The sequence below is a fragment of the Lissotriton vulgaris genome, chromosome 7 (assembly GCF_964263255.1).
Source record: "Lissotriton vulgaris chromosome 7, aLisVul1.2, whole genome shotgun sequence".
Classification (NCBI taxonomy): Eukaryota; Metazoa; Chordata; class Amphibia; order Caudata; family Salamandridae; genus Lissotriton; species Lissotriton vulgaris.
The window spans coordinates 1276883477-1276910704 of NC_141695.1; the positions used below are offsets into that span (position 1 = coordinate 1276883477).

The window sequence follows — 27228 nt, forward strand, 5'->3', positions numbered from 1 at the left end:
TGAGTAGAAATTAAGGCTACTGTGTCCGTACAAAAGGTAGCCTTTTGCAGAATTATGGGAGATTCTTCTACCATATCAGGAACTTCAGTACTGGTAGGCAGGGGTCTGGAGAGTGCATCCGCCTTTGTGTTTTGGGGTCCTGGTCTGTATTTAATGATGAAATCGTAATCTGCAAAAAATAGTGACCATTTTAATTGTCGAGGTGTGGGCTCTAGCACTCTTCAAAAACAGTAGGTTCCGATCATCCGTGTTGATTTTCACAGTGTGCCTGACCCCCAGCGGATGATGTCGCCATTCTTCACATGCACGTTTGATGGCCAATAGTTCCTTTTCAGTTATGCTGTCATTTACTTCACTACTGGAGAGTTTTTTAGAGAAGAATGCGACAGGATGTAGTTGGCCTCAGGGTGTGTCTGGGTAAGGATCCCCCCTAAGGCATAGTAGGAGGCATCTGTGTCAAGTATGCATGGTTGTGATGCGTCAGGATATCTCAGTATGGGGGCACTGGTAAATTGAAGCTTTAACATTTGAAAGGCATCTTCTGCAGACGTTGTCCACTTGAAGGTGGTCCCTTTCCTCAACAACAATGTTAAAGGCTGCAGGATACTGGGGAAGTTCTTTATGAATCTTCTATAAAAGTTTGCGAACCCCAAGAAACTTTGTAATGCCTTTACACTAGAAGGGGATTTCCACTTCAGAATAGCTTGAGTTTTCTTTTTATCCATACATAATCCATTCGGGCCAACGACATACCCCAAGAACTCCGCTTAGTGGGTGAGAAAGAAGCATTTCTCAAGTTTAGCAAATAGGGATTACTGTTGCAGGCTTTTCAATACAGCTGACACGTGAGGGATGTATTCTTCCATATTAGCAGAATATACCAGAATATAGTCGATATAAACGATGCATGACACGTCCAGTAATCCTCTCAGCACCTCATCCATGAAATATTGGAAAGCGGCGGGGGCATTACATAGCCCAAAAGGCTTCACTTGATACTCGTAAAGACTGAACTTGGTTCTGAAGGCCGCCTTCCACTCGTCCCCCGCCCCACTCTCACCAGATGGTATGCCCCACAGAGGTCAAGCTTGGTAAAGACTGTAGCTCCTTTTAATTGGTCCAACAACAACGGAATCAATGGCAAGGGATATCTGTTTTTCTTGGTAACAAAATTTATCGCCCTATAGTCGATACAAGCTCTTAAGCCTCCCTCGCGCTTCGGAATAAAGAAAAGTGGCGAGGAGGCTTGTGAGGATGAAGGACGGATGATGCCATTCGCCAATACTCCTTCAAATACTGCTGTAAATACGTGGTTTCTGCTTCTGTGAGGGCGTAAATGCGGCTACATGTGATGCTGGCTCCTGGTTCTAGCTCAATACCACAATCTTACGCTCTGTGTGGAGGAAGTTTACTAGCTTCTTGCTTGCTGAACACAGTATGGTATTGTTGAAATTCCATGGGTAATGTGGTGATACATCCCACAATTTGTGTCTCACAACTGCTTGCCAGCAACTCCACAGGATTCACTTGTTGTGGATGTTCTTGTATCCAATCCAGAGTACAGTGTTCTTTACAAAACTGGGAGTTCAGTGTGACGGTTCGTGCCGACCATTGCACGTAGGGATCGTGGAGCATGAGCCATGGCATGCCCAAGATAAGAGTAAAATGTGGGGCATCAATCAAATCGAACTGGATATACTCATGATGATTTAGGTCCACCCGCATCTGTATTTGATGTGTATGATATCGTACTGGTCCTGATGTTAGTTCGGTGCCATCTACTGCCTTCACCAGTTCTGGGATCTTCTTCTTCACGCAGGGCATACCTATTTCTTGTGCATAGATTTGGTCGATAAAATTGCCAGTGGCTACAGCGTCTAAAAGAGCATGTACTAGTACTAATCCTGCTCAAGGTACATCCAAAGTGACACATACATTCATGTGCGCTACTGCATTTTGGACAGTATTAACCACTGCGGGACAGACCTCTTCTTCATGTGGCCTCAAACAAGGGGTCTGGGACTCATTTGGACATTCCAGTTTTCCGAATTCTCAGAAGAGTAGTCCACTACTGATGCTTTCTGAACCCCTTTGAATTCTCTTTATGTTGTTCTTGTTTTGGCCTTGCAATCCTTAATAAAGTGTCTCGGTTTCCCACAATACATACATACTCGTTGTGTTCTTCTTCGCTCTCTTTTGTCTTGATTTAATGGTTCTCTTATTCCGCTAACTTGCATGGGTTCTGTCCCATCTGCTGCTGAAGAAGGCTCATCATTACTGGCTCCTGTTTGTCGGGTTACGTATCTAGGTACAACGCAATTTCTGTCTCCCCTTCTTTCCTGCAGTCTATGATCTAATTGTACTGTGAGATCTTTAAGTTCATCACATGTGGTGGGCATTTGTACTACTTGTGCCAGGACATCTTTCAACTCACTTCCTAACCCTTGATAATACAAAGAGGTTCTTTTCTCTAGAGGCCAACCTGTTTCACCAATGAGCCTGTTGAAAGTGGTAATGTACAACAGTAAATCATGGTTACCTTGTTTGAGAGTAATCAATTCTCTGTCTGAAGAGAGTAAATGTGCCTTCCTATCAAAGAGCTTGCACATTTCATTGCAGAAGGTATCGAAGTTACCTACGGCAGGGTCGTCTCTTTCGATAAGGGGTAAGGACCAACTAGCTGCATTACCCCCAGATATGACATTACAAAAGCAGTTTTAGATTGATCATTGGGAAGTACTACAGGCTTACACATTAAATGTAATTTACATTGCCCTAGGAATATACCAAATTTCTTTGGATCCCCCCCAAAAATTTTCTGGTGGAGCTAATGGTAGCTGTGCGGGCTGGATAACATGTATGGCGGAAGGATCTGCACCCGCTCCCACACTTTGTGTTTCTTTGCTCAGCATTTGCATCAGGAAGTGCTGGTGGCGGTAAGGTCCAAGGCTTGAAATACTGACCCCCCTCGAATCAGTGGTGCTAGAGCGGGATGATCCAGCAAGCTCACGTCCCATAACGCCCAGTTCGTTACGTAATTCCTGATTCTCACTCCTGAATGCATCTACCTACATTCTCAAGGCGGTTAAAGTTTCCAACACTGAAGTGAGTACAATGTTGGTGTCCATCGTTCAGGCCGTAAGTAAGCGTGGGCTTGTTACTCTGTCTTGTACAGACGATGGTTATCACTAACCTCATAGCCGGATACAGCGGAAATGATGTGATGCTAATTAATCACTTCCCCAATGTGGTACTACCCATGTGTAATATGTAACACTACCCCGATAATACCACTACCGGGGAAAGCGAAAAAAAGGGACAAAAGAAACAATAAAGTTGCAGCCGCTAGGTTCAGATGAGGGATTCCTTCGGAGATGTTGTACCTTGCTCTCCTACAATCCACCCTACTGGCCATGTAAGTGAAACACAATACATGCATAAGCAGACTTTTTCACAACAACCACACCCCCTGTGCCCCTATGTGTGGTAGTACTTACATAACATGCTACTGCACATCTCCCAAAGTAAAAGTCACAAAAATAGCAAAAATAAAGAAACAAAATTAAAATATGAATAATAGTCTTGCTGTTTTATATATTAGAGGTACTTACCTTACAGCAGATAATCCTCTGCTATTTCCTTCTGGTGTTATAAAACATCTAGACTTCCTTTGAGGTCGTTTCCAAAATATCCCCACACTTCCAAACAGATCCAAACCTGGAGAGACTATTGTAAGGCAATTATGAGCTTAGAGAGCGATCTAGCGTCATAACTCTAAGCTGTTCCGAGGGATTATCATAACTTCTTAGTGCCCACGAAAAGCATGTACAGAGGCTTTGAACTCGAACAAATAAATAGCGCTTCCATAGCGCGTATGCCAAGAGGTTTATTGTTATTAGATGGAATGAAATGCAGAGTATTCCAACCAGTTGTATATATCCTGAATCAGGGACGGTGGTTCACTTGGAGCTAGGTCGCTCGTGTGACGCAGACAAAGTAATTCCAGCGTCAGGATTGTCTCAGAGCGAGCAGGAATGCTCCAATAAAAAAAAGCTCAATGTTAACTATAGTCTTTGCGGCAAATCAGCGTGCTCGCAGCGTAGCAGCAAACAAATACCCAGCCGTAAGACGCCGGCCTGGGCTTGATGTCAATTACCGCCCACAGCTGTGTCCAAAAGGCGGCAAACTGAAGTTCTGCTTCCTTGAAAGGATCAGATGGCAGAAAACAAGAAGGAATCCAATTCTAAATGTCAGAAGGGCTTAGCAAGCGCGAAAATACAACGCTCTCAGGAATACTCGAATGACAAGCCGCGAGTAAAGTGTGGAAGGGGCTTATGTAGACAGGTCAACTGACCTGTCTCTTCACCCGAGGATGTTGGGAGATGTAGTGTACTAGATGTATGCAGTCATACTGTGTGATGTATCCCTACTTTATAGTGTCTATCAACGCTTAGCCATGACAGTGCACCTCCGCACCCTCCCAAGGAAGAGGAGCGTCTCCATCGTCTGGACCCAAAAAGAGCGTTATCATTTTATCTTGATCATCCAAAGACTTCCGGGCGGATGACCAACTCTTTATAGGGTACGTTGGTGCAAAGAAAGGGCGTGCTGTCTAAAAGAGGACTATCCAGCTGGGTTATCCTCTGTATTAAAATCTGCTATGCCTTAGCGAAGAAAGATTATCCTAAAGGGCTTAGAGTTCATTCCAACAGGGCAAAAGTGGCCACCATGGCTCTCTAGCTTGGTGCCCCGTTTCTGACATCTGCCAAGCAGGCACGTGGGCATCGCTGCACATGTTTGTCAGACACTGCTGCCTGGATTCCCAGGTGCGCAGGGAAAGCCTGTCTGGTTGCTCTGTCTTGCAGGACTTCATGGCCTAAACCTTTCCGCAGTCTCTCCTCCAGGGATGGTATTGCTTGGGTATCTGTTCAAAGGTAAGGAACCTGTGGCTAGATGTCTCTATCAGATGGACAAGTTACTTACCTTCGTTAATACCTTCTATGGCAGAGCCATGATCTAGCCACAGATTCCTTACCGACCCATCCATCCTCCCTGCACTGCGGAATTGTTTTTAGGGTCAGGAATGTTCGCCTCCATGGCCCTAGCTGTTCTTGTTTAACACACCATGGTCAGTCACTTTATATCTCCACGCTTCTGATGTGGAAAGTTGTGAAAAGCACTAATGTCAGCGTGCCGGTGTGGCAGTTATATTGATGACGTAGACGTCACAATGACGATGAACACGATGCTGATGATGTCACGCAGAGTCGACCGACACCACCTACCGGTTCGCTGGAGTACTGCTAAGAAAAATCTTCCAGATCCAACCTGACGCGTGGAAGTTCAAAGGTAAGGAATCTACAGATAGATCATGTCTCTACCAGATAAGGCTTTACCGAAGGTAAGCAACTTGTCCTTCATGCCTCCCACTTCCATTAATGAGTGGTCTGTAGAGTGGAGGGTGCACCCCTGTTTAAGGATGTTTCTGCTTCAGGGTGCAGGGTTTAATGTAGCTTAAGCATAATTAAGCAATAGTTTTTTTCTTCTTTAAACCCTGTGGGTGGTATTGACATTCCATTTTATTTTGTTTGTAACTGGTGTTTTTAAACGATTTTGATCGTTTTTGGGCACACTGTTTCTACAGCCAGTTTCTAGAGTGGCTCAGATTTCTGTAGTTGAAAGTTTCACACAAGAAACTGAGGTCCGCGCACCGAAGGGGACTTTTATGGCTCCATTTACATCATATCTGGAGAGAACCAGGGTGGTGCCTTGGGAGAATTTAAAAGTTACGGAATCTGCCGCTAGACTGTGCCTCTACCAGATATTCTGTTACCGAAGGTAGGTAACTTGTTTATTACTGCTTGATTATGTCCCTGTGGGACTCCCATCTTGTGACGGGGTATGAGTCAAACATGTGAATCTATGAAAGATGTTAATACAGGATAACTGTAGTTAGAGGTAAGCAGTAGCGGTTTTTCTTTAAGGGCGTCGGGGCTCCGCCCTCTTTACCTTTAAAAATGTTCAAAAAATAGCAACAATGCTAAATCTGTTTTAATTAAAACAAAATACACACTTTTAAGTTGCTAGAATTGCCCTCCTCACCTTGTTGTTGCTGTGAACGAATAACACACACACATGACTCACAGCGATTGCGTTGCTCCACCTGGGGCAATGCTCGAAATCCAAGTGTTTACCGGGCTGACAATCTCTAAGCCCTGGGGCCTGTGAGGTCATCAGCTCGGCAAATACACAGCATCAAGACCGAGTCTCCTCCCCCTGATGCCGTGGGGGTTAAGTTAGCCCTGGGCGTTTCAGATGCAAGCCCTGTAGAGCTAATCCCCCACGTCAATCAGGGAGTGGAGAGCATTGTAACCCCACCCTTTCCCAACACGTCACAGGGTGGGGTGGGACCACCCTGTGAGGAGTTGGGAATGGGTGTGGTAGACAGGCTCCAGGTGGGAAGGAAAGAAAAGGAGTCTGCGCAGACTCGACTTGTGGTGAGACAGACTGCTTCCCATGCGCGAGTTAGAGGCCATTTTAGCTCTGGTATGTATCTAAGTGTTTATCTCAGTCTGCATACAGTACCAGCAGTGTCTTTGCGCACAGAACTGCAGGTTCGTGTGGTGACTCTGACTGGTGAACGTCATGCACATCTGTGAATGACTCGGCAGAGTGAGGTAAAAAAAAGTAACAGCTGCAGGGCCCAGGCCCATTTTAGTTTGTTTTAATTGGGCTGTTTCAGACCAGGTTCTAATGTTTGGTCCTGCCAGATATAGCAGAGTACAGAGAGCAGCTTCACTGATTGCAGTGTTGGTGTAATACAGCCCGGTCTGAGAGTGCAAGAGGCAGGGGGGAGGGATGCCCAGTTCATGAGACTAACTCATAGAGGGGCCTGTTCACCTGCTGATGAGCAGACATGGGAGAAGGGCACGCACCTAATCTGGGCCTGGCTGTCCAGGGTTTGAAGAGCCACTGCCTATATTTATCCTGTCATTATGGATAGATGATAGCGACTGCAAAGTGTGCTGCGACAATTATGTTGTGCATAAAAAGGCTCTACACCTAGCCTTTGTTGTTGGCTCAGCGCATTTTCATCTGAGTAAACTGCGTCGCACCTACACACTAACTTGGCCTAGGATCGGAGCATAGCTGCAAAGACTGGCGAATGCCCTTGTATGACTATCTCCACAACGGAGGAGTGCAGAGAGGGTCTCAACACAGAGGTCTATCCGCAGCTGTTTTTGACTGTGCCTGCGCCATGACAGTGCAAAGCGCCTTACAGAGTAAAGCTGTCTAGCAAAGGCCCTTGCTGAGTATGCGAGGCTAGTCCCAGTGCAAAGCACCTTACAGAGTCCAGACGATGTGAGTGAGGCCAGTCCCAGTTCACTGGCAATGAGCAGGATGTCATAGAAAATCTGTTTTAACGTGTTAGAATCTTGGGAGGAAAAAACAAAAATTCCGTTAGTAACTCTCTTCCCCACTGATTGAGACATGATTTAAAGTTGTCACATAGATGGCCTGTTTGAAACATTCAGCCAGTTGTGGGTTTTGGTTACGAAAAGTTTTTAAAAATTCAGAACTGACTGACAACAATCTTTCCTTTCACTGGATGGGGAGTTTGCAGTCCGTCAAGTGACGTGGAGCTTGCTAAGTCTGAGTCCGATAGAATTAACGTTGTTTAGTAAACTTAGAGAGATGTCCAGCGGGAATGGTTCCAGTCCGGCCTGTATAGTGGCATTTTGGAATGGGCCTGCTGTCCCGAGGCACTCTAGTAATGATGAAGAGCTCAGCTCGTACACCGGAATAGTGATGGGAGGGGACAGTGCTGAGAACCTCATGTGTAGATGCAAAAAGTAGCTCCGGGGGATGTTACAGACAAACTGGATGCCGGCTCCTAGTCCCACAAATAGCCAGAGCTGCATATAGGGTGCACAGCCTCTTATGACTGGAATAGTGTATGTGAGAGTGGAGCAATGGCCCTGCTGTCCGAGGCCTGCTCTAGTTCTGACACGTGCCAAATCATACTCGAATTTGTAAAATCGGTGTAATGGAATCTGAAAGATACATTTGACTAGGCTTGATTTTGTGAGACTGTTGTAAAACAATAACTCTGCAACTTTTTATTAATGTCACAGTGAGGGACTGTATAAATGGCAAACATATATATATATATTTTTTACAGAAAATCGAATTTTGGAAAGTTTAACAACTGTTCTATGCATAGGACATTTAGGAAATTTCTTATAAAATGTTGAAAGTTTTCCAAAGAACCCACAGATTTTTTCCTGAATTTTGAGGGAGAGCAAGAGCCTGCAAAATCTTCAGTAATAAAGGAGGAAGGACGGTTTTCAAAAAGAAGGGTCTCACTTAGTTACTAATTTATGGTGATGCCAGCTCGAGTTGCAGATGGGCTGAGGTGTTTGCACTTGCAAATGCTTCTCTTTCAGTGTTTTTTGCAAGTGAGATCTGTGCAATAAGTTGGGCAGGTCTGCTTTCTGAGGTGTAAGCATGCACGATCAGTGTATCCTGAAGGACAGCACTGCCAGCCTGTAAGACCTTGGTAGATCTACTCTCCTAGGCAAGTCATTGCATGACCTCTGTAACCAGAGGTATAATTCTGCATAATGAGGTAATAGAAATTTCTAGGTAGCCAAAGTGTCCCCCAACTCGCACCCTATCCATGCACCCATGTTCCTTGTATGTGGTGTAACTTCCGTTCTGTTCATGCTAGAGAGACGCAAATACATTTGCGTCCATCCTGAACATGTTAGCTATCCAACCATGCCAAGAAATCCCGTCAATTATGTTCCTAAGCATACGGTGCCACCGTCTTTATGTGGTGCACTTCTGAAATTCGCACACGTTTTCTCCATGTTTCCTGGCCCAGTCGAGCTAGGCCCTTAACGAGGCCACTCTGCCTCATCTCTCCTGTCTCCGAAAGCTGCACGCATCCCTGACCCCCGCCTTACTTCCTGCCAGCGCGGCGGTGCCCGGCTCGGCCTGGACTGCCTGCCAAGTTCATGTTTTGCCTACAAGTATCTGCTCAGCCTCCTCGAAAACACATTCCAGTCTAGTGAAATGGGTAAACATATTCCCGGCTGCAGAGCAAAGGGCCCAGCCTCCCTGTCCTCCTTGCAAGTGATTTACTGAACCCGTTACCATGGTAGGCCAATGGCTCCGCGCATTGCACCAAGACACGTATGCATGTACTAGCATTCGGTATTGAAAGGCCCCTGCCCGAGAGACTTTTCCTTCAGACACTACATCCTCCAAACAACAGATATCAGATATGCTATAGGTACAGGTTGCCCTGACACTCCAGACACCAGTCTCCTCCACTAGTACTAAAGTCAAACCCCCCAGTTTCACGTCATACTAGTTGCGCGCGCATATAGGCGAAGGGTTTCTGCTGATTCTGCAACTTCTCACTTTGCTTCCACCCACATGTGACGTATCTTGTGACGTTTCTCTGACATGTACAGTGCATGCCCATGTGTACGCCTCTTTTCCTGCCTCCTCTTACGCAAATGTGTTCTTATCTTTCTCTTTGCACCTGTTACGCCTCCTGTATTGGATTCATGTGTAACGATTTACTATATATAATGTGTAATGTTAATAAAACGTTGAATGTCCCTTCCTGAACCTGCGTGGTGATGGAACCCGATATCCTTTGCTTCGAAGCATAATATTAAAGCCCGTATGACTCAGATACCACGGACTCTGCCTCTCATTTTAATGAGCTGTCTTGTATTGATAATTATATGGGAAAATTGATTAGGTAAAACTTATTTACCACATAATTTGGCGCCCGAACAGGTACCCCCCCCTTCCCCACACGCCGGTGAAGTCACGCGGCCTTTGCCCCTACCACAACCCCGACGGAAACCGTGCACGTTGCGGGGTTTCCCGCTATCTTCCCTCGGGTCCACGAGGGAGACGGAGACCGCGGTCCGGCGTCCAGACGAGGCGGTGAGGAATGCGGAGGATCCCGACCAGAGCCCTAGACGAGAGAGCAAGGTCCGAGGTGTCCGGAGGCCCACCTGTTCCGAAGTGCATGCGTAGGAGAATCGTCACCTGACGCAGTCCAGTCCAGTCCAGTTTCCGTTCCGAGGCCTTCAGTGTCTTGCTTCCCGGTGAGTACCGTTGTTGGGAACGCATCTAGACGGGTTCATTAATTTGTGCTCGGTAAAGACAGGTCTGGGTACACAGGCCTGGTCCGTACGTGTTCACTTAGGTGGATACGGTCTGACGTGTCTCTTTATGGGACCGGTCTGTACTGCTTTAGCAGTGCATCTAGTCTAGTAATTCAGTGATCCAGTATCTAGTGTTGCAACTCACGTTTTCCGTTTGGCTCTTATGTGTTTTTTATGTATCAGATAACATGTTTGCAATATGTTTTAATGTTGTGGTATGAGTGACTGTTTTGCTATTCATTATTGTGTTTTACTGTGTCTACGTTTGAAGTGATTCGACCATGCCGCTGTTTTCTAAATTACGTCAAATAGGTACTAGAAAAGGGATATTAGAAGAAGCAGTTCCTGTTCCCCCTAGGGACACTCCAGGATATTTTATGTACCACAAACACGGCTTAGATGCTGTGCTGTATTTAGACTTATGGGTGGAGTACACCAAGAATCTGGAAGAGAAGTTTAGATGGCCTGCCTCAGGGACATGGGATGCCGAGTGCATCATGAGAGTAGAAGAAGCAATATGGAAAAAGAAATCCAGACAATCCCAGAAAGATGCCATAGAATTGTGGCGTAAAGAATTGCATAGACGTACAGAAAAAGAACTCAGGAAAGCCGAGAGAAGTAGAGAAGAATCCGAAAAAGCCAGAGAAAAAGAGTTAATACAAGAAGGAGAACAGGTCAGATCAGAACAATTAGACCGACAAAGGAATGCACTCATTACAGGCATATATCCAGTTTTAACCGAGGGCCTGCTCAAGGCGACCCCGGAAGTACCCCGTAGCTTGCCACCACCATTGGTCCCGACCCAACTCCGTCACAAAAAGACCGCAGCAGACATTTTCCTTTCTTCCTATTTAGATGATGTAGCTCCAGAGTATACCAATGTACCCGTACAACCAGCTAATAATGGACCGCAGCAATTTCCGGCTGCTCTAGCCACGACCCCTCCACGCCAAGATTCACTTCCCGCACCTACTGTTACCTCCCCTGCTATTGGTTCCCCTACTAACGACCCTCATAATCCTTTTTCGACAGATGCGACCCAGAGCCAGTCCCCGACACATGTACCGCTCCCACACACCATGACGTCAAGTCATGCTCATGGTTCTGCTTCAGGAGGTGCCGCAGGAGGCCAATTTCACACCCCGCCACAATTACATCGAGTGACAATGAGAGACTTAGCATCACAGCGTACTCCGAAAGCGATGCCTCAGGAAAAACTTAAACAGTATCTTACTGATTGGAGATATGATCCAGTACCAGGCAAGACCAAAGACATGATGTTAGCCTCGTTACGTTTACGACGTGTTACAGATTATCTGATGTTATTACCAGAAATGCCAGAACATCTAGACAAAATATATAATTTTATTAGGACAGGTGAAAGACCAGAATGTATTCGTGAAGCCATGGCATATCAGAAGGTTGAGACACAGGGTTTTATATTACGATTCTTGATTAATTGTTTGATAAGGGAACAAGATCAGACAGGTGTTGTTCAGGAAGAGATGGATGTACTGACAAAATGGGGTCAAAATATTGCAGATTGTAAACACGATAAACAAACGTGTATAGATGCCATGACCAGAAAGATTCGTAAGGAAATAGTAGCAATACATACAAGACAGAAGGCTGAAGCCGGGTCAGACAAGAATGAATCTTCAGAGGAGGAAGAAATAGAAACACCAGTAGAGAATCAGACTCCGGGTACAATAGCGTACGTAGGTAGAGTGAAACTCCCTAAACAGTATCCTTCTGATAGAACTTTTGACAGGTCCGTTCGTTCAGAAAACAAAAAACGATTCCTTTCCCCGATACCAGAGCAATGTTCTCTTGAACATGTTTTCCAAGTTACTGATAAAATACTGAAAGAAAGAATAGGTTATCATGAACTTAACACCTTACGTGATCAAGAACTAGCCCAGTCAGCAGTCCAATGGGCCGGGGATGACAGTATATATAATGATGATTTAGTAGTGCAAACATTTTTAAGCCTTACTCCAGAAGAACAGCGACTAGCTGGTATATACATGACCCAACATCTCATTACTTCATATGAAAATCAGCAATCCGATCCAGGTCCATTGTATAATTTATTGCAAGACTCACTCCTGAGAAGATGGAGAGGCCTTGGTACTGATTTAATTGATATTATTCTAGAACAACGTCACAAATATAGAACTTTCCTGACTCCACGTCTTGGTTCCGTTCCACCCCCAGTAAGACAGCCATATCACTTAGATAGACAGAACCCTTTACGAGAAGTACATCCAATTCGGAAGCCAGATGATACACTTGAACGCGTATTCGTATATACTCCTTTGACTAAAATGGAATTGTTGGAAATGAAGAAAATCGTACCTTGTCACGATAAGGATCCTGCAGGCTTCCACCGTGAATTGAAAGACATGTTACTTATGGGAGATTATACGTATCCCGATATTCTTAAAATGCTAAAAGTATTGTTGCCAGCAGGGATATACGAAAAACTGAAAGAAAAAGAATGGGAGGTGGGAGATAAAAAGATTATTTGGACTGAATTAGAAAACGAGGAAAATAGACGTACCCCAGGTCTAGGTCTTGGGGATAAAGCTAAAGCACTACCAGGATTATTAGTACAGGTTTTACCTAGATTATTGACAATCAAAAAGGAAGACTGGGATGCGATCTCAGCCTGCAAACAAAACCAAGACGAAGACACTAGTGATTTTTATTCGAGATTCGAGAAATGTTTCATTATCAATAGTGGCCTGAAAACAAGTAGCGAGTCTTTCCCACATCTTTTGTGACCAAATTAGTCGAAAATTCTTTGCCCCAGTATTGAAAGTAGAAAGTACATGGCAAGCTAATACGCCTTCCCAAATGCTACAGATGTTACAGTACCACCAGAACAGAATTAGAGAGGAACACGATCATGAACAGAGACGCATGAAAGACACGAAAATGAAAGTACTAGTTGCCCAGTCTGTACCAGCAAATGGTCAGAAGGGTGGTAACACGCAGAACACACAGACTAGTCATTCTACAGGTCCAGTTAAAGGTAATTGCAATTATTGCAAGCAGCCAGGGCACTATATAAGTGATTGTGCCGTTCTCAGACACAATATTTCTACAGGCAAAACTAAAGAAAGACCACGTCCGCCTAGACCAGAACACGTTCAACAGAATATTCCACAGAATCCGCAACCTCCACAGCATGTACAGCAACAGACAGTAGCTGTACCCCAACCCCAACCTATTGCTGCAACTCAACATGCCATGTCACAAATGTACCAGTATGCACAGTCAGATTACCCCGATTATCAGCAGTACACATGAAACAGCCTAGAGATGGAGGTTGGCTTGCCCCTTATCGAGGTTCCTGAAGATCAAGATGGTCCCTATGTACATAGTCAGGTATTAGGGAAAGACAGAAAATTTTTGATTGACACGGGGGCGAGCAGAACTACCATTAGTCATGACGAGGTTCCATGGGCACCCCTCTCAGGCTCACAGAATGTTTCCCTTGGATTTTTAGGAAAACCTATTGTTAATGAAGTATCACAGCCAGTTTCCCTTGCAGTTGGTCCATTGTCCCGTACTACAGATTTATTGCTTACCAAATAATGTCCTGAAAACCTGCTTGGTATCAAAACACTGAAAGCTCTAGGAGCTGTTATATGTTGTTCTCCGGAAGGAGTGAGACTGTTCCTTCGTGACTTTAAGGGTCATTATGTTTTGAGAGATTTTGATGTCAGATTGCAAAATGTTCCACAGCATTTATGGGCGCAAGGTCCAACTGATGTAGGTTGTATGCATATTACTCCCTATCGTGTCACACTCAAGCAAGGTGTCGTATTACCCCGTATCCGACAATACAAATTGCCCCCCGAGGCTGTAACAGCCTTATTGAAAATAATTGACGAACTCATTGCCCAGGGAGTAGTCGTAGAAACTGACTCCAATGGATGTAATTCTCCGATCATTCCGATTCTTAAACGAACTGACCCAAATGCACCTCCAGTCTATAGGCTGGTGATCGATCTCCGAGAACTCAACAAATGCATAGTACCACAGTACCCAGTGGTCCCAGATATTTCGTCACTACTGACTGCCATTGATTCCGAAGCAGCGTTCTTTACTGTAATCGATCTTAAGAACGCTTTCTTTAGTGTTCCCATTCATCCGGAAAGCCAATATTTGTTCGGATTCTCATTAAATGGCCGCAGTTTTAAATTTGCACGCGCACCTCAAGGGTTCACGGAAAGTCCCAGTATTTACAGCCAAGCCCTGAAACGACAACTAGACAGTATTCACTTGCCTACTGACACTGCTCTACTACAGTAAGTTGATGATCTACTGATCACAGCACGGACCGAACGTGACTGCGAGAGCGCGTCACTGACAGTCTTGTTTTTCCTTGCCGACAAGGGGCACAAGGTATCCCCTTCAAAGCTCCAATTCTGTGCCCAGCAAGTGGTGTACCTTGGGCACTTGCTGTCCAAGGAGGGGAGACAGTTGACACCAGATCGTATCCAGTTAATAGCACATCTGCCACAACCCAAGACATAAAAGGAAGTACGGGCCTTTATTGGCCTCACTTCGTACTGCAGACAATGGATTCCCCAATATGCATTTCTAGCCAAGCCACTTATTCAGTTGACAACACAGGAGGCAGCGACTTCGACTGTCCTCCCTTGGACTCAGGAACATACACAAGCTTTTAATGACTTGAAGAAAGCTTTATGTCAAGCACCAGTTCTAGCGACACCATGTTACAGCAAACCTTTTACACTTTTTGTCACAGAACGCGATGGCACAGCGTTGTCCGTTCTCACACAAGATCAAGCAGGACACCATAAGCCTTGTGCTTATTTTTCCAGTACATTGGACCCAGTAGCCCAGGCTCTGCCTGCGTGCTTAAAATCAGTTGCAGCAACAGCTCTAGCTATCAGACAAAGCGATTCAATAGTGTTAGGACATCCCTTGACAGTACAGGTTCCACATTCCGTGGAAGTACTTCTGAACCGAACCCAGACTCAGCACTTGACCATAGCACGACTGACAGGTTATGAACTGACACTGTTCCAGCCACACATAGAAATCAGACGCTGCAACATACTTAATCCTGCCACATTGTTACCCTCGAACACAACAGATCCAGCACCACATGACTGTGTAGAAGTCATCAATACAGTAACTAAGCCCCGACAGGACTTGACAGACATTGCTTTACCTGATCCAGACCTGACACTTTACGTTGATGGTTCATGTATGAGAACAAACACAGGAGAGTTAGTGGCCGCCTATGCAGTGACCACTGAAACTGAAGTTTTAGATACGCATCGTATTGACACACTATCTGCTCAAGCTGCAGAACTTATAGCCTTGACCCAAGCATATATATTAGCCAAGAACAAGAAAGTAAACATATACACTGATTCGCAATATGCATTCGGAGTCGTTCACGACTTCGAAGTCCTTTGGGAGGAGAGAGGTTTCCTAACTTCTCACGGTACCAAGATCCAGCATGGCCCCCTCATTCAAGCCCTGTTAAAAGCAATACACTTACCTACAGCCATAGCCATTATGAAATGCAAAGCACATACCAAAGTCACTGACAGAATTTCCCAGGGTAACGACCTGGCAGATCGTACAGCCAAACTCACAGCTCAGACAGTTATACCGACTGACATGACAAGGACTACACTGACACATTGCCTGACGGTTAAGGATCCCATTTTAGATGTACTCGACATACAAACACATGCTACACCAGACGAAATCAAGAAATGGACTGAACAAGGAGGGATCCAAACAGATCAGGGATGGATGACGGAGGGAAGGGCCACATGGTTCCTCCCTGACTCTATGGTTCAAATCATCATTAACACAGCACATAGTCCAGCACATTTAGGAGAGAAAGCCATGTTAGACAGCTTACAGAATCTCTGGTATAACAAACACTTACGAGCAGCAGCAAAACAGAAAGTGCGTACTTGCATGATCTGTTGTCAGTTCAATCCCGGAAAAGGTGTCCCCGTGGAACAGGGTGGATTTCATCCTCCTGACCATCCTTTTGAAGTCCTCCAGATGGATTATATCCAGATGGACCGATGTCGAGGTTTCAAGTATGTCCTCGTAATCGTATGTGCTCTCTCCCGATGGACAGAAGCATATCCAGTCCCAGATTACACTGCCCCGACCACTGCCAAGCAGCTGGTTCATGAATTTTTCCCACGATACGGCTTGCCCCGTGTCGTGTACTCTGATAATGGACAGCCATTCTCGTCCGAGCTCATGAAACAGGTTTCGCTTTTGTTAGGTTACCAGTGGAAGTTCCAATGTGTCCGACACCCTGAAGCCGCAGGTCTCGTAGAGAGACACAATCAGACCCTGAAAACCCGTCTTGCCAAAATTTGTGCCGAGAAAGGAGTAGATTGGATAGTTGCCTTGCCAGTTGCACTCTTTTATATGCGAATGGTAGCTCATTCCAGGACAGGGCTATCCCCGTATGAGGTGGTCTTTGGGAGGCCTCCGAATATGTGGGGGACGCCTATGCCCCGTAGAATCATTGATATTGACAGTTGTATGCTGACAGATTACCTGGCCTCCTTGATGTCTGCACTACAATCTTGTCGTTCACAGGTCGCGGCTGCCTTCCCGGACAACACCCAAGTAAAGCCACATGAAGTCCGCCCAGGAGATCTCGTGCTGATTCGGAATTTCGATCGGAAGAGTCCGCTGGAACCCAGATGGAAGCAGCCGAAATTGGTTTTATTATCTACAAGAACTGCAGTGAAATTGGAGGGCAGGAAGGGCTGGGTGCACTCCAGCCACATAAAAAAGATTCACGGACTGTGTCCAGACCTGCCTATTAAGGACTGCCCCTTTCCCTTTCCAGAGACTGATACTAAACTCCCCCTGCTAGAGAAAACTCCCCAAGAGGAGTATCGAGAGAAGCTGAGGTCTAGTAAGTCAGACAGAGTTTAATTGTTTAAGTCCCCCTGGGTGAAGCGGTTAGACAGGTTTCTGACATGTATAGAATAGACCCCAGTAGTCAGAGAGATAGGCGAAACGAAAAATGGAAAAAACACTGTAAAGTTTTGCACAGCGGATGCATCATCGCCTTGATCTCAATGTTTCTTCTGAGTCTTACGATAATCTGTATAAGTTTAATGTTACACATCTTTTTTCCTCTTGATTCACATGTACATGTTTCCTCTAATGACACTGTGGAGCACACTTTCAGCAACCTGCCTCCCCACGAATTGTCCTATCTTTTAGCAATGCGCAACAATATATTCATCCGTATGTTACATCATTCACACCAAACCAGCAATGCCACCAATTGCTGGATATGTGGCCGACTCCCTCCCTATCAGAAGTACAAGGGAGCTCTGTCCCTCTTTCCTTACCCGTTCACACATAATGGTTCATGTGATGCATGGTTTACTTTAATGTCCTCCCTAGATAGTAAGTCCAAAGTTTCCCAAGGCAATTGGATATGGGGGAACCTGAATACAGTCATGAATAAAGCATGTTTTCCAGATGCAGACGGTCTCCCACAAAGGACTGGGACCGATCTAGAAAATGAAGTGTATGCATTAGGTAACTTTTCCCTCAACCTCATGATCCTGAACGTCCAGTCCGAGACTAATTCGGACTTGCCGTCTATTACAGTTTTACCAGTGAGAGGTGAATTATTCCGTCAGAAAGAATGGCTCAGTACATTTAGGACACAGTGATTATAATACTGTTGTCGAATTCAGTGATAAAGGAAAGTCTACTTTCAAAGCTTCTCGCCATTCTTATTTCATATGTGGTCAGACAGCCTATGTACGTCTGCCATTGGATTGGGATGGGACGTGCTATATTGCGTTCCTGTTGCCACCTGTTTTTCTAGCCCCGCCTGATTATCACAGAAACTCACATCTCGTTCATGTAAGACATCGAAGGGAGATCAAAATCCCGATCGTCGATCAGACTGAAACTACTTTAGAACAATACATAGATTTCAATAAAGGATTTTTTCCATTCATAGGCACTGTCTCAAATAGTAAACTAATTCGAAAATTGACTAGAACATTGGAAGCAGTAGTGAACGAGACTGCTTCTGCTTTAGGTAACCTGACCGAGGAACAGTCTGCTATGAGACTTGTTGTTCTTCAAATCGCCTTGTCCTTGACGTCATCTTGGCAGATAGGGGCGGGGCTTGTAGAGTCATCGGATCCAGTTGTTGTGTTTTTATTCCAAATAACGCGCCATCTGTGTATAAGGCCATAACTCGGCTTCATGAAATAGCCCATCAGATGCATCAGAATCCAGGCTCCTGGACTTGGTCCGGTTGGTTCTGGAGTGTGGTCTCTGCCTAGGGATGGAAATTGCTATCGTTCCTAGGAATAATATTGGCCATAGTATTCAGTTGTTGTCTCTGTCTGCAATGTGGGCCAGCGATTTGCGGCTTGTGCGCCACAGTCTGTATTCCCCGTCCAAGTACACGTTCCCGTACCCGAATAAAGAAAGATGAACAAATGATGCTCTATGAACAGATAGATGGTCTCATGAATATAGATATATCCTGAAGGGTGTAGTAGGGTCCAAGGAGGGAATGAGGTAATAGAAATTTCTAGGTAGCCAAAGTGTCCCCCAACTCGCACCCTATCCATGCACCCATGTTCCTTGTATGTCGTGTAACTTCCGTTCTGTTCATGCTAGAGAGACGCAAATACATTTGCGTCCATCCTGAACATGTTAGCTATCCAACCATGCCAAGAAATCCCATCAATTATGTTCCTAAGCATACGGTGCCACCGTCTTTATGTGGTGCACTTCTGAAATTCGCACACATTTTCTCCATGTTTCCTGGCCCAGTCGAGCTAGGCCCTTAACGAGGCCACTCTGCCTCATCTCTCCTGTCTCCGAAAGCTGCACGCATCCCTGACCCCCGCCTTACTTCCTGCCAGCGCGGCGGTGCCCGGCTCGGCCTGGACTGCCTGCCAAGTTCATGTTTTGCCTACAAGTATCTGCTCAGCCTCCTCGAAAACACATTCCAGTCTAGTGAAATGGGTAAACATATTCCCGGCTGCAGAGCAAAGGGCCCGGCCTCCCTGTCCTCCTTGCAAGTGATTTACTGAACCCGTTACCATGGTAGGCCCATGGCTCCGCGCATTGCACCAAGACACGTATGCATGTACTAGCATTCGGTATTGAAAGGCCCCTGCCCGAGAGACTTTTGCTTCAGACACTACATCCTCCAAACAACAGATATCAGATATGCTATAGGTACAGGTTGCCCTGACACTCCAGACACCAGTCTCCTCCACTAGTACTAAAGTCAAACCCCCCAGTTTCACGTCATACTAGTTGCGCGCGCATATAGGCGAAGGGTTTCTGCTGATTCTGCAACTTCTCACTTTGCTTCCACCCACATGTGACGTATCTTGTGACGTTTCTCTGACATGTACAGGGCACGCCCATGTGTACGCCTCTTTTCACGCCTCCTCTTACGCACATGTGTTCTTATCTCTCTCTTTTCACCTGTTACGCCTCCTGTATTGGATTCATGTGTAACGATTTACTATATATAATGTGTAATGTTAATAAAACGTTGAATGTCCCTTCCTGAACCTGCGTGGTGATGGAACCCGATATCCTTTGCTTCAAAGCATAATATTAAAGCCAGTATGACTCAGATACCACGGACTCTGCCTCTCATTTTAATGAGCTGTCTTGTATTGATAATTATATGGGAAAATTGATTAGGTAAAACTTATTTACCACAATAACATGGCCTGTTGCAGAAAAGTCTGTCTAATCAGAGGGATAGCACAATTGTAAGAGGCCTGGATTAAGATGTCTTAACCAAGCGATAGCACGAAAAGCAATTTAATAAGTATGTAAAATATCTGAAGGTTTTTTCTAATATTGGATACCCCAAGTGGATAAAGTCTTTAACTCGAAGGGTAGCTCCACTTTAGAAAGGTTGACCCAGCTAGATATATCTAATCAAAGTGATAGTTGCTCCATCATGCACATGTAGTGGTCACGTGTAGGAAAAAACTTGTTCACACCAAATTAGACATCTGGTATGGGAAAGTCCATGGATAATATAGCTGACTCAAATTAACACAGTAGCCTTTTCAGTTCTCATTAATGTACGCTGCTCTAGTTTCTCTCAAGCTGCCTGGTCTGGAACCATTTATACATTTTATCTAAGGCTAGTGGGCATGGCCTGTGTGGGCTGATTAATACGATCAGTTCTGGTCTCGTGATAACTGGAATACTTGAGCCTCTGCGATTAAGTATATATGGCTCTTGGATGTTTCATAGAGCATGTTTGTAACCCGTTATATGCCTGAATCAGTTCTCAATAAAATAGCCTGTTCTGCATTTGTCCTGGTTCATGGTTCTGGTATTTAGCATATACTGTGTTTGGATTTTAACCATATAGAGCATTAGGGTATAATTGTCAATTTCTTTTGAACAGTGTTTTAATCTTGTAAACTCATCCCGTCCAGGTAGTGAGAATACATTTTGTTCAAAGATAAGTAACATAAAAATGCAGCTATTTATCTCATTTTTGTTAAATATGATTTGCACAGGAAATTACGACTTGTGTCCCGAAACATGCCGTGCCTAGTCACCCCCCTGACCAAGCCCAGCCACACTACTCACAAACCTCACCAGCCGCCACTGGAGAAACGTATTTTTTTCGACATCACAATATATTCTTATCACAATATTTGTTTCCAATATTTCTGTCTCCCGGTATAAAATAATCAATATTTTGCCCAAATTCCCATGTGAATGACATAATTTTGCCTGCTTGAATGTGCATGGATGCCTGAAAGGTTGTACACTTCATTCCCAGGAAGGGTGGATCAATGTATGATTTTATTTGAACTTAGCCTTTGTCCAGCTGCGGCTTCTCCTTTAAGGCGGAGGAACGTTGCCCTAATGCTCCTTAGCATTTAGTGTGCATGTGGGTTTAACTGGCTGTCTCAGCCTGCCCAAACCAAGGTGAGCACTTAGCCTTTCTTCAGCCCTAGATGTGTTGTATAGCCGAGTGAAAAAACACAGGCCCCTAGTCGCTGTCTGAGCACCAAACCAGGGCACTCAGACCAATCCTAGTGCTGCTCTCATGTTGTAATAGCATTACCAGCAGGAGAGCAGCATCTGGATTAGCCATGGGATGTCTGGGAGCCTGTGTATTGTCTGCTAGGAGTTGACAGGAGCAGATAAGCAAAAGTCCACCCAGTTTGAGGCCAGCAGGTAAGTAATATTATCTTTTTCTCCCCTGCCCTGCCCTCACATCGCTCCCCTCATTTGCCTTCACAGTAGCCTCCACTGCCTCTGTCAGTATTTGTTTTTGGTGCCGTGAGGGCCTGAACTGAGTACAGCCTACAGACTACTGCTGGAAGCTTCTTGTTGCCTGTGGTAAGAGTAACTACAGGGACATAGGATGGGATCAACAGTGCTGAGGTCCAGGTGATGCTCTATGAGCAATGCAAAAGGAGTTAAAATGCACTGTAGCACATGGGAAGGAACAGGAGGCCTGAGCAGAAAAGTAAAGTTAAAGAGAAAACATGAAATCTCAAATCTTGTCTCCCTACACCAAGCTTGAGCTTTAAAATCCACTCTACAAATCCACTCTACATGGACCATGACTCAGGTACAAGTGTGTTAACACATGGGCACACACTCACAGTTTTGGAGTTGGCATAGGGTAGTAAAAGATAGGGTGGGTACCAGTAAAAGTGGGACAGCTTGAGGGTCAAGGTTCTGCAAGTGTGCAGCCAGTGTTCATTTAAATGGACCCTTTAAAATGTGTGTATTGGCTGTGGAGCAGAGACTCTTATGCCCTTGGCTCAAGGTTTTACAACCACCATCTGCCACACACAGAGATGGTAAGGGGTAATCAAGAGGTAGAACACACAAGGACATAGCGATCTGGGGAACACCATGCTGTTGCAGTAGAAGGCTCTGGTGGGAGAAGTACCAGGTGCTGGTTATACACAGTGCCTCTTCAATCTTGTGTTATGCCCAGCCACCAAACGCAAAGGGTGAGAGATACACAAGGCTTTTCTGGGAGGTAGACTTTAAGAGATCAGCACCTGGCAGTCTTCGGCTGTGCTAAGGAGAAAATTGCACCTCATGTGTGGCCCTGCTATAGTCAAATGTTGAGCCCTACCAAACTAAGTGAATGAGCAAGTATGAGACAGATGAGCACAGTGAGGTGCTGCACTGAAACACTGTATTTGTATGGCCTGTTAGAGTACCTGCTTGATATGACGTCATTTTGAAGCCACCATCTTGATGCCAAAACTGTCTATAATAGACTCACAGGCAAAATCATTGCTTGGGCCTTAACTAACCTTCATGGGGTGAAGGAAAGCACGAAAGGGAAGAGATGTGGCCTAACAGCCTGAGCTGCCAGCTTTGAAACTGGGGAACCAGGTTTGAGTCCCAGCAGCGGCTTAACAACATGTGATTCTCCTCAAATCACTTAGGGCCAGATGTTCTAACATTAGTAATAGCTATGTTTTGCCAATAGCTATTTGGTAATTACTATTATTAATGTACTAAAGTTATTTCTGGCCCTTAGTTCCTTATTAGCGATTCGTAGTGGGTTGTAAATAGATCTACATCATGAATATTAATGAGGTAGGTCGCAAATTGTTATGATTGGCTGCATCACAGGGATGGTTACCTGCTATGATCAGCTGACCACAATATCTGTGATCTCTTTCAAATAAAGCAATCGTTTTTTCTTAAATGCAGCTCACTGCCTGATCTTAAAACATGTTTTGTCAACGTTCACAAAGGTGAAGAGAGTTGATGCTGGTGTCCATCTGAGCTTCAAAAATGATCTAGCGAAGCTTATTTATGGCCCCAGTTAAAATTCTTTAAAAGGATCCACTCATGATTCCTGCAGAAGCTCAATCAGGCTAATGCAGGAGCTAACTGACCTCATAAGGGTCCCAAACTAAACTGCAAGGAATCATCTGAGCTCACGCGGGGACCCAACCAAGCTATTGCAGAGATTTTTCTGGCCTTGATTTGATACTTGATGGAGCTTCAGTAGAAACCAAATTGAACTCCTCCATTGATCCAAGTGAGCCCTTTTAGATATGCAAGGCGTGTACACTCTCTCAACAGATTACGACTTTGGTGTTTTGGGAGCCGATCCACCATGCCGCTACCCTGCTCCTACACCTTCAAGAGCCATGTGAGCACTGCCTGCCAGATTATGAGTTTTCTGTGTTTGGCGGCATTTGTTTGGCGGTCCAACAGCGGTGCCTTTTGAATTGGGCACCGCAATAGGAGCACCAAAGGCAGTTCCTGCATGGCATGGACTCTGCAGTCCCTGCTATGCAAGAACTGGGGTGCATGCGGACAGGAGGCACAACATGGCCCTGCATTCACCCCCTTGCACAGGGGCAACAGGGCCCCATTTCCTTTCTCACCACCAGCTGTTTTATGGATAAAGAAACTACATAAGACTGCTTGCAGTGAGGAAAATCGTAATATGCTTAGTAGTGCTGCAAGGCACCACCAGGCACATTGGTGCCCTCAGACCGCAGCACCTCCATCAGGGATCTCTGATTCCTGGTGAGTACGGCTGTGCCATGGCGGTTTGACCGCCCAAGTTGTAATCATGAGGCCAAACCGCCGATGCAGCAGTGGCCGGACAACCAACGCTGCGCTATGTTGAGTTCAGTGGTCCTCGGACGGCCAAACTCATAATTTAGACCAGAATCAGAGCCTTCATTTGTGAATGCTTCCATTTTCCTCTGTAATTAGGATCTCCATATTTTGTTCAGATGTATTTAGGATGCTTTTCTGTAAGTCATATATTTCGTAGTTAAAAGAATCTTCCAGAATAATATCATCTAGTTTCCAAGAGACAATTGTTTCCTCATATCCACAAAAGCAGAAAGAAAGTAGCTACTTATTTTACATTGTAAACGTTTGTCACGCCTCGCTATGAGATAATCTCTGGATTCACTTTTCAAAGAAGGTCTCAAGAAGGAGTCTTCACAGTATTGTCTTTAGCATGCTGCATAAACCTGAAATGAAACAAACATTTAACATTGTATATATAGTGTCCTAACTGCCTGGAGCGTGCAGAACAGGTATTATTTATCAATATTTTATTCCAGACATTTGAACTTCATCAGAACAAGGATGATGACGCTGGAAAGAAGGAGCAGAAAGATACAACAAAGCCAATGGATTCCGCTGGTAAATCGGCCCCGGCAAGCAATAGAGAGGTGGGATTTTTGACATTCAAATCAGAATATAATAACGGGATGAGTTAATTGGACATCACAAATAGAACCTTCTCTGGTTTACTTAGTACACGTGTTTTAAGTTCTTTATGTGTTCTCTTCTCATTTGCAAGTTGTTTTTCTTAAGGGACGGATGTGTTTAGACAGGCAACTGTCCTGACATTTGGTGCGCTCCTAGGCTATTTTATTGAATTCTCTGGAACAAATAGATGTTCTTCTTGTGGCTCCATTATTCAACAAAACATATCTGCGCAACATATATTTTCAGTGTTGAAAATTATTTAAATCAGGAAGGATGTAGGAGGCATCAGTTTCCATATCATTTTAGGTCTGGTATTGAGAAACTTTCAAGTTCTTTGCAGCCTCATATTTACTATAACAAAATAAGAAATTCACAAACACACACACACGTACGCACCCACACACAAACACACCCAAGTCTTGGGGGCGGGGCCATATCGAGAGTTCGCAACAGGGATGAAGAATTGTAGGCACTAAGGGGCTTATTTACAAGACCCTTGCACCTCTGTTAAATCACTTTTATTATGGGAAAAGTGATGTACTGGTGGAGCAAGGGGCTTGTAAATAAGCCCATTTTAGTGTGCATGTGGGTTTGACGGACTGTCTCAGCCAAGCCAAACTGCCATGCGCACTTAGCCTTTCTCCAACCAGAGCTGTGTTGTACAGCTGGGTGGAGAAGAGACACAGGCTCCCAGTCCCTGTCTGAGTTCCAAACCGAGCCACTCAGACCAATCCTGGCGCTGCTCTCATGCTGGTAATAGTATAATCAGCATGGGAGCAGCATTTGAAATCACCCTGGAATGCCTGAGAGCCTGTGCATTGTTTGCTGGGGGTTGACAGGAGCAGATGAGTAGAAGACCACCCAGGCAGCGGCAAGCAGGTAAATAATATTTTCTATTTCCTATTTTTCTTCCTGCATTGCCCACTTCCGCCCCTCCATGCTGCTCCCCAGTTTGCCTTCACAGTAGCCAACACTGCTTTTATCAGTGTTTGTTATCGGTGTCTTTAGTAAAGGGCCTAATCTGAGTGCAGGCCACAGACTGCTGCTAGAGGCTGCTCGTGTCCAGCAGCTCCACTGACTCGCTTGCCAGCCCTCTCGTTTGCTATGTGACAGTGCCCGACGCCAGTCATTTCAATCTATCTTTTCTTTTTATAGATGTGAAGGAAAACTATCAGTGTTCACACAACCTCCACCTTAATGCTATATTATGTTCCAGTGTTGGCTGGTGATCTTTGAAAGTGAAGGAACATAAAATGATTGCCGTACTGCACTGCGGTGAGCGAGCATAGCGAGTGAGCCCAAACAACCTATGGGGTTTTGGGGGAGTTTTCCCCCGAGAAAGTTTTGAAAAAAGAGTGTATAAATGGTGCATTTTCAAGCAAATTTGAGGAAGCAGGAAGGTTAATAAAGCAATACGATTGGATTATTTATCATTTAAGAAATTGCCAATTTTTATGAGCTATAGAGGACAATCATTGCATATACTGATATTATCATTTGCCCATATTAACTTTTGAACACAATGATACACTTGTAAGGGTTTTAACTATACAATAAATACATTAATTGACTGTGCAGTGCTGTACCTTTGATTTGCGAATTCGAATAGATTTGATTTGCAAATTTATATAGTGCACAAATGCCCAAGGGCATCTAGCCACTAAGCTGCAAGATGCTGCAAGAAGTGGAGTGGAGATTTAGCTGGCAAAAAAAACACGTTTTAGTGCCTTTCTGAAGGAGAGTAGTTTTGGACTATTTTTCTGTCAATCAGAAGCGAATTCCAAAATGTCATTGTCCCCAGGATAAAACTACTTCCGCCTCATCGAGCTTTGCTTAATTCGGGGATTTGCAGGAGTTTATTATGTGATGATCTTAGTATTCTAGTAGGCATATACCAGGATAAATGTTTTTTTAGGTATTGAGGGCCATTACCCTGTGCTGGACATAAGGATGTGAACTTTATCCTGTTCTCCAATGGGAGCCAGTGCAGCTTACTCAGTCCGTGAGAGACTGATTGAAATTTAGGAATATCTAGCAGCAATATGGCTGCCGCATTTTGCAGGCATTGCAGCTTGAGTAAATGCAGGTTTTGCAGTCCCATATAAAGGGCATTCCCATAGTAAAGTCTGGATAGGGCTAATACCGTCACAAGTGTTTTCATGGAATTCGGCGGGATGAAGGTGCAAACTTTCCTAATCATCTTTAAAAGGAAGAAGATTATAGAGGAAAGATTGCTGATCTGGTTATTTAAAGGTTAAATAATCGTCAAATATGACTCCCAGATTCTTCACTTTCTAGACTGGGATCGGAAAATCACCCAGTCCATCTGGACATCCACTGTGGGACCAAAAGGAGGTGTCTGAACCTAATAGGAGTACATCCGTCTTTCCCCGTTCAGCTTCAGATAGTTTAAGCTCATCCACTGGTTCACCAAGATCATACAGTGGTTGAACTGGTCTGCTTTTTTCTCCATATTGCTAGGGATTAATACTACTATTTGGGTATCGTCAGCATTGGATATCACAAAAAAACCTAACTGTCTAATTATTTCAGCCAAGGAGGTCACATAAAGATCAAACAGCAAGGACTTAGTGAAGAGCCCTGTGGAACACCACAGGGAAGCATGAATTGCTCTGATGAAGATGTTCCGCACTGAACATACTGGACCCTGTTGCTCAAATAGGATTTAATTAGCTTGAGAGCTAAATCCTTTACCTCTGCCTCAAAAAGCCATTTGATCAAT

General features: G+C 44.8%; 1 protein-coding gene across 1 annotated transcript in view; it reads left to right on the forward strand.

Annotated features, from left to right (window-relative positions):
• Positions 1-27228, forward strand: part of LOC147703391 (uncharacterized) — a 9287842-nt gene that overhangs the window by 8189408 nt on the left and 1071206 nt on the right. The window contains exon 36 of the mRNA XM_086931832.1: positions 24335-24445. Within this exon, the coding sequence (XP_086787958.1) occupies positions 24335-24445 (111 nt within the window). The remainder of the gene's footprint in view (positions 1-24334; positions 24446-27228) is intronic.